This window comes from Oreochromis niloticus, linkage group LG18 (assembly GCF_001858045.2).
Source record: "Oreochromis niloticus isolate F11D_XX linkage group LG18, O_niloticus_UMD_NMBU, whole genome shotgun sequence".
Classification (NCBI taxonomy): domain Eukaryota; kingdom Metazoa; phylum Chordata; class Actinopteri; order Cichliformes; family Cichlidae; genus Oreochromis; species Oreochromis niloticus.
The window spans coordinates 4,345,843-4,358,853 of record NC_031982.2 but is presented as its reverse complement, the minus strand read 5'-3'; the positions used below and the strand labels follow the sequence as shown (position 1 = coordinate 4,358,853).

General features: G+C 44.9%; 1 protein-coding gene across 2 annotated transcripts in view; it reads left to right on the top strand.

Moving 5' to 3' along the window:
- Nucleotides 1-12,788, top strand: part of LOC100700332 (xenotropic and polytropic retrovirus receptor 1 homolog) — a 41,300-nt gene extending 28,512 nt beyond the window's left edge. The window contains exons 5-16 of one of the 2 annotated variants that reach the window (XM_005464541.4): nucleotides 783-932; nucleotides 1,045-1,128; nucleotides 1,752-1,833; nucleotides 3,253-3,339; nucleotides 3,490-3,587; nucleotides 3,725-3,904; nucleotides 4,001-4,163; nucleotides 4,243-4,437; nucleotides 4,584-4,747; nucleotides 4,989-5,128; nucleotides 5,308-5,529; nucleotides 6,659-12,788. In XM_005464541.4, coding sequence (XP_005464598.1) covers nucleotides 783-932; nucleotides 1,045-1,128; nucleotides 1,752-1,833; nucleotides 3,253-3,339; nucleotides 3,490-3,587; nucleotides 3,725-3,904; nucleotides 4,001-4,163; nucleotides 4,243-4,437; nucleotides 4,584-4,747; nucleotides 4,989-5,128; nucleotides 5,308-5,529; nucleotides 6,659-6,713 — 1,620 coding nt within the window. In that variant the 3' untranslated portion in view covers nucleotides 6,714-12,788. Of the gene's footprint in view, nucleotides 1-782; nucleotides 933-1,044; nucleotides 1,129-1,751; nucleotides 1,834-3,249; nucleotides 3,340-3,489; nucleotides 3,588-3,724; nucleotides 3,905-4,000; nucleotides 4,164-4,242; nucleotides 4,438-4,583; nucleotides 4,748-4,988; nucleotides 5,129-5,307; nucleotides 5,530-6,658 lie in introns of both variants that reach the window. The other variant, XM_005464540.4, reaches the window with a different exon arrangement.
- The last annotated feature ends 223 nt before the right edge of the window (nucleotides 12,789-13,011 follow it).

The following is a 13,011-nucleotide window of genomic DNA, read 5'->3' as shown; positions in this document are numbered from 1 at the left end:
CCGTGGGGACCTGGACTTGGGTCCCCACGGTGCAGAAAGTCCCCACCAGTATAGTAAATGTCAGGTTGCGGTCCCCACCAGGATAGTAGAAACCCGTACACACACAGACAGACAGACACACACTGACACACACTGACACACACTGACACACACACACACACAGACACACACTGACACACACACACAGACACACACACAGACAGACACACACTGATACACACACACAGACACACACACACAGACACACACACAGACACACACTGACACACACACACAGACACACGCACAGACACACACACAGACACAGACACACAGACACACACACAGACACAGACACACACACACAGACACACACACAGACACACAGACACACACTGACACACACACACAGACACACACACACAGACACACACACAGACACAGACACACACACAGACACAGACACACACACAGACACAGACACACAGACACACACACAGACACACACACAGACACACACACAGACACAGACACACACACAGACACACGCACAGACACACACACAGACACACAGACACACAGACACACACAGACACACACACACAGACACACACACAGACACACAGACACACACTGACACACACACACTGACACACACACACTGACACACACACACTGACACACACACACACACTGACACACACACACACTGACACACACACACACTGACACACACACACAGACACACAGACACACACTGACAGGTCTAATGAAAGCGCCTTCCTCCTTCGGTGTCCTCACAGAACCTGAACTTCACGGGTTTCAGGAAGATCCTGAAGAAGCACGATAAGATCTTGGAGACATCAAGGGGAGCCGACTGGCGGGTGGCCCACGTTGAAGTAGCTCCGTTTTACACATGCAAAAAGATCACACAGCTCATCTCTGAGACTGAGGTACCTTCCACACATCCAAATTTAGACACGTCCCCTCGGCCACAGCTGTGGAGCCCTCGATGCCGCTCCAAACGAACGACGGGATGACCGACCTTCAACCTTTGTCTTTCAGGCGCTGGTCACCACAGAGCTGGAGGGTGGAGACAGGCAGAAGGCCATGAAGAGGCTGAGGGTCCCTCCACTTGGAGCTGCACAGGTCACACACACACACACACACAGATGTAGATTGTTGGTGTTCTGATCATTGCACTTGTGTGCCTTTTGAATTTTATGACTCACTTCAAATTTGTGCAAACAACAAACCTTTGCAGAAAAGTGCATAAAACTTAAGTGTAACACGCCGATTGTGGTGCAGTCCTGAGGGCGTCTGCATGTAGGATGACTCAGGACCTTCAGATGAGCTAGAACATGTTTCCTCCTGCTCAGCTGTGCTGTCAGTATGACCAAACATATGTTTGGTTTGGCAGGTCAGCTGGATGAAATTCTTTCTGTGGAAACGTCACAGGTGACGGCTCACAGAGCCAGGAACGATCTTTATCCTCTTTCTCCATATTTATCTCTTTATTTTAGACGAGTTCATCTCTGTTCCCACACCTGCCTCTGCCTTGGTCTCCATCTCACATCACATCAAGTGATGTTTACAGGAACAGACATAGTGCACACTATTAAATAATGATTATTATCTGTAGCTATTCAGTGCTGTCAGAGGACACCTGCAGCTGCTTTCATTGGAAGTTGAGCAGCGGGTTGTCCTGTTCAGCAGGTGTGTGCTGCAGAGCAGTGCAGGTGTTGTAACTCTGTCCGTCCGTGTGTCCACAGCCTGCTCCCGCCTGGACCACCTTCAGAGTTGGCCTTTACTGTGGAGTCTTCCTCGTCTTATTGGTCGTTGTGGTCATTACAGGTAATAACACAGTGACCTTTGTAACACTGAAGTGTCTCATTTATACTTCCTGGAATCTGACTGTGTTTGTGCACGGGCCGGAAATATATAAGTATTATTTTGGATTCTGGTCATCATGGGACGAGTGTGTCACAGGTGGTGTTTTAACCCACACACTGGACAAGTTTCAGATGGCTTTAATGGTTTAGGTCAGGGCTGTCACACACACTGTGGGCCACAAACAGCCCACGGACCAGTGAAGCGCCCCCTACTGTCAGTGTAAAGACGTCACATGTTGAACTGTTTTTCTACATGATAAAGAAAGAAATCTGTCAGCACGACTCTTTGGATTTAACTGACATAAGAAAACTGTCCATTTTTTGTCTTCTATAGTAGGAAGTGAAATATTTCCTGTCATTGTTCATTGCTTACTGCCTTTGTGCAGTAGGAATTTGTCTGCAGGACTCAGTGTGTGGTATATTTTGGATACAAGTGATTTTTGATAGAGTCCAGAAGACAAAAATATTGTGTATAATAATAGTAATAATAATAATGATAATAATACTTTATTACGCCACAGGAAAAAGGAGGCATTAGTGAGAGAAGGGAGAAATAAATGATTATGGAATATCAGCATCCTGGTGGGAGGTGACAAGAACAAAAGATGGAGTTGTAGCAAACCGTGAGGGTGGACAGCACTACAGAGTGGTCTGTAAAATTAGAGGTGTTATTAGAGTAGTGTTATTAAGGCATCAGGTGAGAATGAACAGAGAGACTAAATTTCAAATACACCACAGTAATTCACCAATAAATACATTTCTGGAAATGTGAAGAACAGTAGTATGTAAAGTTGTGGAGGGAAAGATCGTCAGTCCAATGTTATTTACACAGCACCAAATCACAACAGTCACCTCAAGGTGCTTTATATTGTAAGGTAGACCCTACAATGATACATACAGAGAAAAACCCAACAATCATATGACCCCACGTCAGTGACAGTGGCAAGGAAAAACTCCCTGTTAACAGGAAGAACCTCCAGTAGAACCAGGCTCAGGGTTTCTTCCTGACACTTCCACCTCTGATAATCATCTTAAATCTGGACAACAAAGGGAGCAGAAGAAGAACGAGCAGAGAGATGATTTGCCTTTCTTTGTATTCACTTGTGTTTTTGTGATTGTTTTGTTTTTAGTTGTGTTTCTGGGTTTTTTAGGGTGAATTATAACAGTATTCACAGGAAACAAATGACTGAGGTGCCATCACAGACATCCTCCAGTAGAACCATCATGAATGTTCGTTTCCATTTGTTGTTGTGCAGATACACAAAAGTCTGTGTTTCCAAACATGCTGCAGAATCATCACGTCAGGCAGTTTGTTTTTGTTCTGTGTAGTTTTGCTCGGTATTGATCGTGCTGTCTCCTGATTGGTCTTTGTCATTAGTAGCTGTGGGGACGGATCGTTCTGATGTTTGGCCTATGGTTCGAATCTACAGAGGAGGCTTCCTGTTAATAGAATTCCTCTTCCTGTTAGGTATGGACACACAGACACACTCACACTGTAGCTTATGTGCCAAGTTTGGAGTCACGTTAGTTATTAACTCATTTCAGAGCCAGGAAGTTCCTTAGTGTTGGAAAATGGCTGTAGCCCTAAACTTAAAAAACCAACTCTTTTGTCTTGTAGGCATCAACACCTACGGCTGGAGGCAAGCAGGCGTCAATCATGTGCTCATATTTGAACTGAACCCCAGAAACAACCTGTCCCATCAACATCTGTTTGAGGTCAGAGGTCAGATTGAACCAAAGAAAGAAGTCATGCTCTTATAGAGATGATTTAACGATGTCTGTCTGGGCTCGAGGCCGTAGCCCCCTGGGTTCCACAGGGAAACGATGCTGACTGAGTCACTGTGTGTGTGCAGATTGCAGGTCTGCTGGGGGTGCTGTGGTGCGTAAGCCTGCTGTCCTGTCTCTTCAGCGACAAGATCCTGGTGCCGATGCAGGCCAATCCTCTGGCTCTCTATGGGCTCTTCTTCCTTTTCCTCATTAACCCCTTCAAGACCTGCTACTACAAGTCACGCTTCTGGCTGCTCAAACTTCTGGTAATGGCACTGACCAGAGCCTTTCCATCATAATTTTTAATGTGGTTCAGCTTTTATTCTGAAGAGGGACTCATCCTGTGACGTCTTCCTCCACAGTTTCGAGTGGTGACGGCTCCGTTTCACCGTGTTGGCTTTGCAGACTTTTGGCTGGCTGACCAGCTCAACTCTCTGGTGGTGGTCCTGATGGACCTGGAGTACATGATCTGTTTCTACAGTTTTGAGCTGGACTGGACCAAACACAATGGGCTCATCAGCAAAGGTGAGGCTCTGAGATGTTCACTGTTCACGTGCACGAGTCAGAGCCGAGGAAACCGGTGGCTAAATGTCGTCCTCTTCAGGTAAAGATGTGTGCAACTCGTACTCGTATGGCGTTCGAGCGGTGATCAAGTGTCTTCCTGCGTGGTTCCGATTCGTCCAGTGTCTGCGCCGTTACCGTGACACCAAGCGGGCCTTCCCTCATCTGGTTAATGCTGGCAAATATTCCACCACCTTCTTTGCTGTTACCTTCTCTGCCCTCTACAGCACACACAAAGGTAGACTAACTGCTGCGGTGTTATAAGGGTTGTGGGCAATGTCATTCTGAGATCATTCTCTCCTCTGTGTTGTTATTATGGGATGGAGGTTTAATGGCAGGCTGTAAGTTACTGGAGAACACTCCTGTCTGATGTCCCGTCCACAGACACAGGCTCTGAGGCCCAGATCTTCTTCTATTTGTATATTGGCTGTTTGGCGGTGAGCTCGTGTTACACTCTGGTTTGGGATCTAAAGATGGACTGGGGGCTGTTTGACCGCAACGCGGGAGAGAACACCTTTCTGAGAGAGGAGATAGTCTATCCACACAAGGTATTACACCACACAAAGTGCTGAAACTGCAGCTCCTCTTGTGGCCACTTGACAAAAGTAAGTCGGTGTCCAATGTCCAGGACTTTGTTTCAGCATTAGCTGTGACTTCAGGTTTAACTAAGCAGGCTTGCTGGTGCTAACGCTCTCATCCACAAATCTAAACAGCAGCACCTCACATGTTGTTATGTAGTTATACAGCGTGAATGTAAAGCGCCGTGCTTTGTTGTGCGTCCTCCTGCAGGCCTATTACTACAGTGCCATAGTAGAAGACGTGCTGTTGCGTTTTGGATGGATCTTGACAGTCACCGTCACCACACTCGTCACGTTTGACGGCATCTCTGACATCTTTGCTACAGTGCTGGCTCCACTGGAGGTCTTTAGGTACGCCAAGTCTTTTTATTTTCCCAACTTTGCTTCTTTATTCATCCCTTTGTTTTTCTCATATTTCATTCCTAACTTTGTGTCTTTTATCTCCAGCTACAGTTTGGGCCTAGATCAAGAAATGATAAAATAACAGAAACTGTAAGACTCAGTAATGGGTAAATGTTTGATCCTCGTAGGCGCTTTGTGTGGAACTTCTTCCGCTTGGAGAACGAACATCTGAACAACTGTGGTGAATTCAGAGCTGTCAGAGACATCAGTGTGGCTCCGCTCAACGCTGACGACCAGACCCTCCTGGAGCAGATGATGGACCAGGAGGATGGAGTGAGGAACCGACAGGGCAAGAAGAGCTGGAAGAGGAGCTACAGTATGAGTCTGCGCAGGCCACGTCTGGCCTCGCAGTAAGTCTTTTCCCTTATCGACCCATCTATCTGTCCTGCTGAGTGCAGACGTGGTCCGCTCAGTCACGGCAGAGGAGACGCATGTTTCATCAGCGTGCACAGAAGGCCGTCAATCCCACATAGAAGAATGTAGCTTCATGCAAAACAGAGAAACTGGAACGTCATACAGTATTTATTATAGACACAGTCAGTCAGCTGAGTGATATTTGGGGGGGTTTAGCTCATGGTCCTGCAAAGGTTCACTATCTCAGCTTAGTTTACTGGATGTTTACTTGCATAGCAATCTGTTTCATGGTAAAACCACAGCCTAATAACCTGTAAAGAAAAGACCTTTGGTTATTGATTTTACTTATGTTCACACTTAGTAAACTGCTGACTTAGAAAACAGATGATTGGATGTTTAAAGGCAAAATCTTTTAGTTGTCTCAGGTTTGAAGCATTCAGTCATTCTGTGATTGCAGAGAAACATCAGAGACACATGTGGGGGACGCTGGTTTGCCTCAGTGTGCATAGGCAGGCTTCAGCTGATGTCTTTGCCTTTAAGAAGGCAGTTAAACTGAGAACTGAGTGAGCCAGACCTCTGGCCCTTATCATGCTGGTGATCCACAGGCCTCCTGTTGCAGCCTGATTGTACAGACTGTATGTTTGATGCCACCTAATTTACACAGTGTCACCATTTAACAGTGTAGATCCCAGTGCATACATATCCAGTATAAACCTATTAAACAAGGAAGATGTGAAAGCAGTGTTAAAGTTGTGTGTCTTGTGTGAACACACAGTAAACGTACAGTGCAGTGTTGGCTGTTTGTCACTATAAGGTGTGAGAAGTATCAGAGCTGTGATACTTTTAATACTTCCGTAATAAGAAAGTGTTTTTACTGTTTCTCTGTTATAATAAAGATGAGGTCTGTCACAGTGACACAGCACAATAATGAGTGGAAACGCTTCTGTAAGGCTTCACTCGTGCAGCTGTGCGAACACGCGGAGCCGCGGCTGTGTGAACACGCGTGTTTGAGTCACGGCTCTTTGAACACGCGTGTATAAACTAGAAGACAGATGACATTAGCTCAGTGATCAGTCATGGACTTGAGTTCCCACTTTAAAGCTTCCTTTGTGTTTCTCCTTTTAGGTCCAAGACTCGTGACACCAAGGTTCTGATAGAGGACACGGATGATGACTCCTGACATCAGGCCACGCCCCTCGCCTGGGTCCAGAATTTATTCAAAGGAGGAAACTCCACCTCCTAACTGAGGATTTACCCAGAGAGTGGGCGTTGAGCTCGCAACCAGGAATGAGTTTGAAGCTCGTACCTACGTCATCTTGTTTTTCTCTGCTTGGGTTCAGGACTGCTTGGACGGAGGAACTCTGACCTCTTAAACAAACAAGCCAGCTATGTGTCCAACCTGCTGTCAACAATACCCGATGGTGGGCTTATCACTTAAACTCTACTTTACCCAGGCAGCCTCCCAGAGGTGGATTCTTAAACTACACCCACTCCTCCACCGCTGCTTGGGCTCTTCTCAAAGCCTCAGCATAGCATGAATGAAACACCAGTGACATTTTCCAGTTTCCAGTGCCGTCTCAGTGCCACACCACTCCCATACAGGGAGAGGCCAACAATTTAAGCCTGTTGCTGTCCTTTAGCCATCAGCATCCCCCGCTCCCAGCATCCAGGAAACGACTGGGCAGAGGCCTGTAGTAAATTATGTAGTATTGGTAGCTGAAGAAATTAGAAATCTCCCTGTACTTTGTACCTCGGAAGGAAAACAAAACCGATTTCCACAACGGGGGTTAAAATGAATCCTCCTCCTCCACAGCAGACGATGCTGACGAACATCTGGTAACTGTGGTTTCCCTGTGCTGTTCAGCTTGATCACTCAGTCATCACAGAGCTGCCTACCTGCACCTTACATGTTTTAGAAACATGCACTTTGTAGGAGCGGTGAGTTGGAAAGCCTATCATGTGTTGACACACGGACAGTGATTTTAGTGTGTTTCATCGTTGTTGGACGTGCAACGCTCAGCCATTATTCACTATAAGGAGACAGAAACGTGGCTTTTTCTTTGTACCTGTTGTTGTAAATGTACCACGGACCAAAGTTCAGTGTGTGTGGAAATATTTAGTGAGTACCACGCAGAAAACACACTGTATAGTGCTGCCGGGATGACTGTTTGGCTGTGGAGCTAAGAAGGAATTTTCCTTTTGCTTTTGCAAGACAATGAACGACCATCATCCTGTTGTAATTCCCACTCACCCCGCCCTCAGCTGGGAAATGGTCCTGTTTGAATGTACATCACATTATTTGTATACGTGTAAGTGGGAGATCTGCCACCTCATTGGGTTTGAAGAAGAACAAACTTTTATGTTTTCCCCTGAAATCGTGATTTGAAAACCTGAAGACTGAGTGGAAACCGTTGGTTTGTACGACATGTTGTGTTTAGGCTGGTCCATTGAAATATGAGGGTGGAGATGAAGGGAGAGGTCACCTGTCTGTCATTAATGTCTGTCTATCAGCAGGTGGTGTACTGAAATGCGATTGGCTACGTGTATGCTAACTTGGGTGTGACTGGGTTGAAGCTTGACAGCAAGAAATAACGCGCTGAAACAAAGTCGGTGTGTGCGTATGTTCAGTGCAAAGCTGTGAGTCTTAAGAAGAAACAGTCTTAGTTGTTGCCTTATTGACCTTCCTGCAGCAGTAGAGTGATTCCTGCATTCAGGCTCGGTTTGTGCACCATCATCAACAGGTCACACACATCAGTCTGTTTTCACTCATTTCTGACTGATGTGCTTGTGTTGTTTCTTAGGTAGTGTGACAACACTGGAGGAAAGGGTTTCCTAAACGTTGCTCGATGATCGGTTTCTCTTCACGTTCCAAAAAGTCATCAGCTTATTTTTGCTTTGTGCTTGGATGAGCTCGTGTCTGACGACAGCTTCTACAAAGTGTTGGATTCTTATTGTTGCTGTTTGTGTTTTAACGAGGCGGCTGTTAATTTTATGCATTATAATTAGTTTTAATGTTGTGTTGATGCATTTGGAAGTCCTGGTGTGTGATGGCCTAAGTCTTGTGTGCACTTTTTTATTTCCCCTTTTTTCCTTTTTCTCTGTGGAGCCTCATTGTGTAATAGTTCTGCTGTATTTGCCTCAGTACGGCGTTAGACTGAGGCTCTTTGTCCACCATTTTAAACATGATTCTACTTCCAGTCACCAGATTAAAAAACAGGGCATGTTCCCTGATTGGTCGGTGAGTGCTTCCTGGAAGTTGTCATGTTGCTCCGTGACTTCCTGGTGATTGCTGTGGTTGCTAGCACATTGCCAGGGTTGCTGGTAGTTTGCGTGGAATATGCTGACTTAGCAGTTCTCTAATTACCACCGAGCTGTGGGAAGTGTGTCCCATCTGGAATTGGAGAATTTTTTCCTTCAAAGTAAAAGCTGTGCCTCAACACATTTGAAAAGGTGCAGCTGTTACTCTGAAGGTGAACGTTGTGTTTCCAGTTGCAGTTTTCACATTATCAGTTCTGCAGGGGGCGTGGTCAACAGGTGTGTGCAGACACGTCAGCATCTTCCATGCAAACTGCAGACCAAACAAGCACTACACACCTGTGACCAGTTTCACCAACCAGTCAGAATATACAGCTGGTGGTGACCTGTTGATTGTTGCTCATCTGACCCGACCGTGTCATAAGGCTGACAGGCTGTCACCACATGGTCACTTTTTCCTTTTCAGCAGCTTTTTATGAAACGAAACAGTAAAAATGATCTGCAGAGACGATCAGTATCTTAGAGGAAATGACGATCACCAGCATTACTGAGTGTTAGCTGTTAGCTTGTGACTGGAGGTTAACTAGCTCTGCTGGTGTAATGGCTGCTTCAGCCACACTGACTGATTTACCATTTTTACAAGGCCTCCATGTAGCTGGCTGACAGTGTACGATGACAGTCCAGGGATATGATGACTTCTGTTTCCATCAGGAATTTGGCAGTAAAGTAAAACAACGTGGAGTAGTTGGATGCGTGTGTGTATATATAACAGTGTTCAATGTTAACAAGCTTTGAGGCCAAACCTGAATACCTGGTCTATAAATGTGGAGTCAAAATGACCTGACGGTGCGTTTCCCTACATCCTGCGTCTCCTTTTTTGTTTCACCGAGCGCTCCGGGAGCTTTTCTGCTCATTCCTCACTCACACATTCATGCACTCTAACATTCCCACAGTGACCATTTGAAAACCTAGTTTCCTGATACGTTCCCAAGCATTTGACTGTCTGTAGCTCACAGTTGTGAGTTCACTCGAGCTCAGGGTTCATCTCCGTCACAGACACACTGAGCGTGGCAGGGTCATCCTCGGGTGACCTTTTCATCAAAGAGCAGCACATGTTCGTCCGACACAGTCGCTCCACCCAAAGACGAGTCAATCCTGTGTTTGTACTATTATTTTGTAACTCCTCAGGTTTCACATTGACACACAAATTAGAATACTGTAATTCCATCCATGCATTGTGAACAGTGTGTTTCACATTGGCAGGAGAGTGGGAGACGCAATGTGATGAAGATTTTGTACTCAGGATATTGTGAGCACACTTGCACCTTAACATGCTAATTCACGAGCAGCTGCGAAGCCTCCCGACTGCCCGCAGCCCCCCATCACCCTGTGTGCCCTTTCAGTCTGTTTGTTTCCTGCGTGCATGTACTGCGAAGGAGTGTGCATCCAAATCCAGGCAATGGACCAAATAACATGGTATGATACAGAAAGTCTATGCTGGGCTTCTTTTCATGTGTTTACATTGAATGCATCAGTTATCTCATGATTTCAGCTGCAGGCAGGCTGACTTGGCTGTGATAGATTTGGCTGTAGCTTTATTTTACACTCCGTTTTTGTAGGCCTGTGAGACTTTAAGTAGAAAATGTTTGATGTTATGACAGACAGGTGACGTCCTCCACCCTTATGAAGCTGCCCAGCAGTAGACTGTAGGCCTGGGTATCAGACTTCACTATGATGGTGGGATTGTCAGAAACGTGCCACCAAAAGCCAAAATCGAATGTTTGATCTAGTTTGTGATTTTTCCCTTTTTTTGTTCATATATTTTATTCCATGTTGAAATTTAAATGTTAATTTTGGTCAAAATGTTTTGGATGACATTTAACATTTGATTTCAGGGTTCAAATAAAACGTTGTACAGAGACCTGTGTTAATATTTCAATACCTCACCAAGTGGGAGATTGAGTCGATAGCCTAGAAGGGTGGAATCTGCTGTGTTTGAGAATGTCTGAACCCTCAGTGATTTCCCAACATTTTACACTGTACAGCTGACTCTGAACAACATGTCAGTAAAAGGAGATCAAAGTTCAAAGACTTTAGATTCTGTTGGTTTTCTCCTGGGGAGGAAAATTAGGTTGTGTATACACAATATTAGCTGGTCACTCTGTCAGGTATTTTCCATCATCTTGGCCAAGAGCTATGTTGTGTTAGGTGTGCTCCTTGACCATATACTGTATATAACGGAAGCATGTAACCTCTACAGTTAGTGAAGCATCACTTCCCCATTCACCCATTTTCTTATCCTCTTGTCCCACCTGGGGGAGGTCCATAACTGGGCTAAAGGTCATTAGCTTAGCTTAGCAGCCAGATGTCACATGGACTGAGGGATGATGCACACTCAGACAGTAGTGACTTATAAGTCACACAGTAAGACATGCCTGGATTTATCTTCCTCCTGGATTCTAATGGAGAGCGTGATGAAAAACATGAATCTCGTTTTGTATTCGTCAGTGTGTGAACCTAGCCACTGGGACCATGAACTCATCAGGAAAATGTTTACTGTGGTCACAGATCGAGTCAACTGGGAGCCCTTTAAAGATGGATGTAGCTACAGTGATGTCACCCTTTGCAGCCAAGAGGTTTTCACTTTTCCTTGGCCATCTTGGTTTGCAAAAACCCTGAGGGGGGGTGGGGGGTTCTGATTGCAAGACCCTTAGTCATTAGCCCATGATAACACACTTTGAAATATAGTATGGCCTAGATTTGCAAACTAAACTTTTTTTTATTTTTTATTACATTTGACCCAAAAGGAGTGACTGAGATCATATACTGGGTATGAAGGTGTGTGCAGAGGTGAAGACAGCCACTTTCCCAGAGTTCTGTAGGTCTGGAAGGCTTTTTGCAACCACAGCTATCGCCATCTGGTGGCCTAAAATAGAATGCAAGTTTTTAAGCACTTATGCTTTAGCTTAATTTTTCTGACACAGATGCCATGGTTTCAGGTTTTATCTGTCTATGACAACCAGAGTAATCCCCCCTGTGCTGCCAGTGAAGGATCGAGGTTTCTGTGTTTCAGGTCACACTAGATTCCTCTTCATATAACTGTATGTCATCTGGGCCCAGCATTAGACCAGCACACAGAGGATTCTGTCAAGAGCAACACTTTCAACAGAAATGATTGTGATTGGATGCAAAGTTGTAATAGTCCTTGAATTTAAAAGAAACGCATGAAGATTTCTGTAGAGGAAGCAGCACAGCTCGTCACTCCCAGGTGTCTTTTTAGCTGCAGTAACAGGTAAACAGGGTTTTTATGAATGAACTTTTGCAAACTCATTTTCCTGCTGCAACTCTGAGTTTTCTCTGAGGCATTTATTCTTCAAGCAGAGGGATCTTATTTTTCTCAAAACCTTTCAAGAGTTTGGTAGCACTCCTGTGAGGACGTGTGTTCTCCAGTCTGTGTGGAACACTTACTGGCCGGTTCTGTTAGATCCATTATCATCCTCCAAGAATCTTCACACCACAGCATGCAACATTGCACAGGACAAAGCTCGAGGGACATGATTTGTTTTACACATTTGACTGTATTTTTACACCAAAAACGTGCATTTTTGGTGTGATTGGTTAAAATATTGAGAGATCTGAGACAATAAACTTCTCTTGTGGCACATGAAGAAGGTTGGCTCGAACTATCTTGGAGACCATATGGATGAAATAAGATTTACACAGGAATACAGCCCTAATTGGGCTCATCCTCAACTACCAAAACAAGTGTGGGGTTTTTTTTTTTTTTTTTAAACTGTAAACACTTTTAATTTGCATTGTGACCGAAAACCATTTGGTTTTACATTATATATGGATGAACATACTCATTAGAAGCATTGTATAATCAAAGACTGGTCTGTGAGTGTTGTCTTGTATGTACAATAGTAGCGTAATGCTACAGGGGCACCTGGTTCACCAACTCCTGTTACAAGTTTTTCAGTAAAATGAGCTAAAGCTGTAACTTGTTTCTGACTGCAGATCTTTTTCTTCCTCACATTTCAGTCTCCTTCACCCCTGAACCTTCCTGGCTGAAACAGAACCAACACATACCACACAGCCACAGACGAAATACAGGCACCTAAGTTTAGATTGTGTCGGCAGGTTAAGATACAGCGAGTTACAGTAATCCAGCTGAGATGTAACCAGGCACTGATGTTAGTTTTCAAGTTATTTTTAGAAATGAG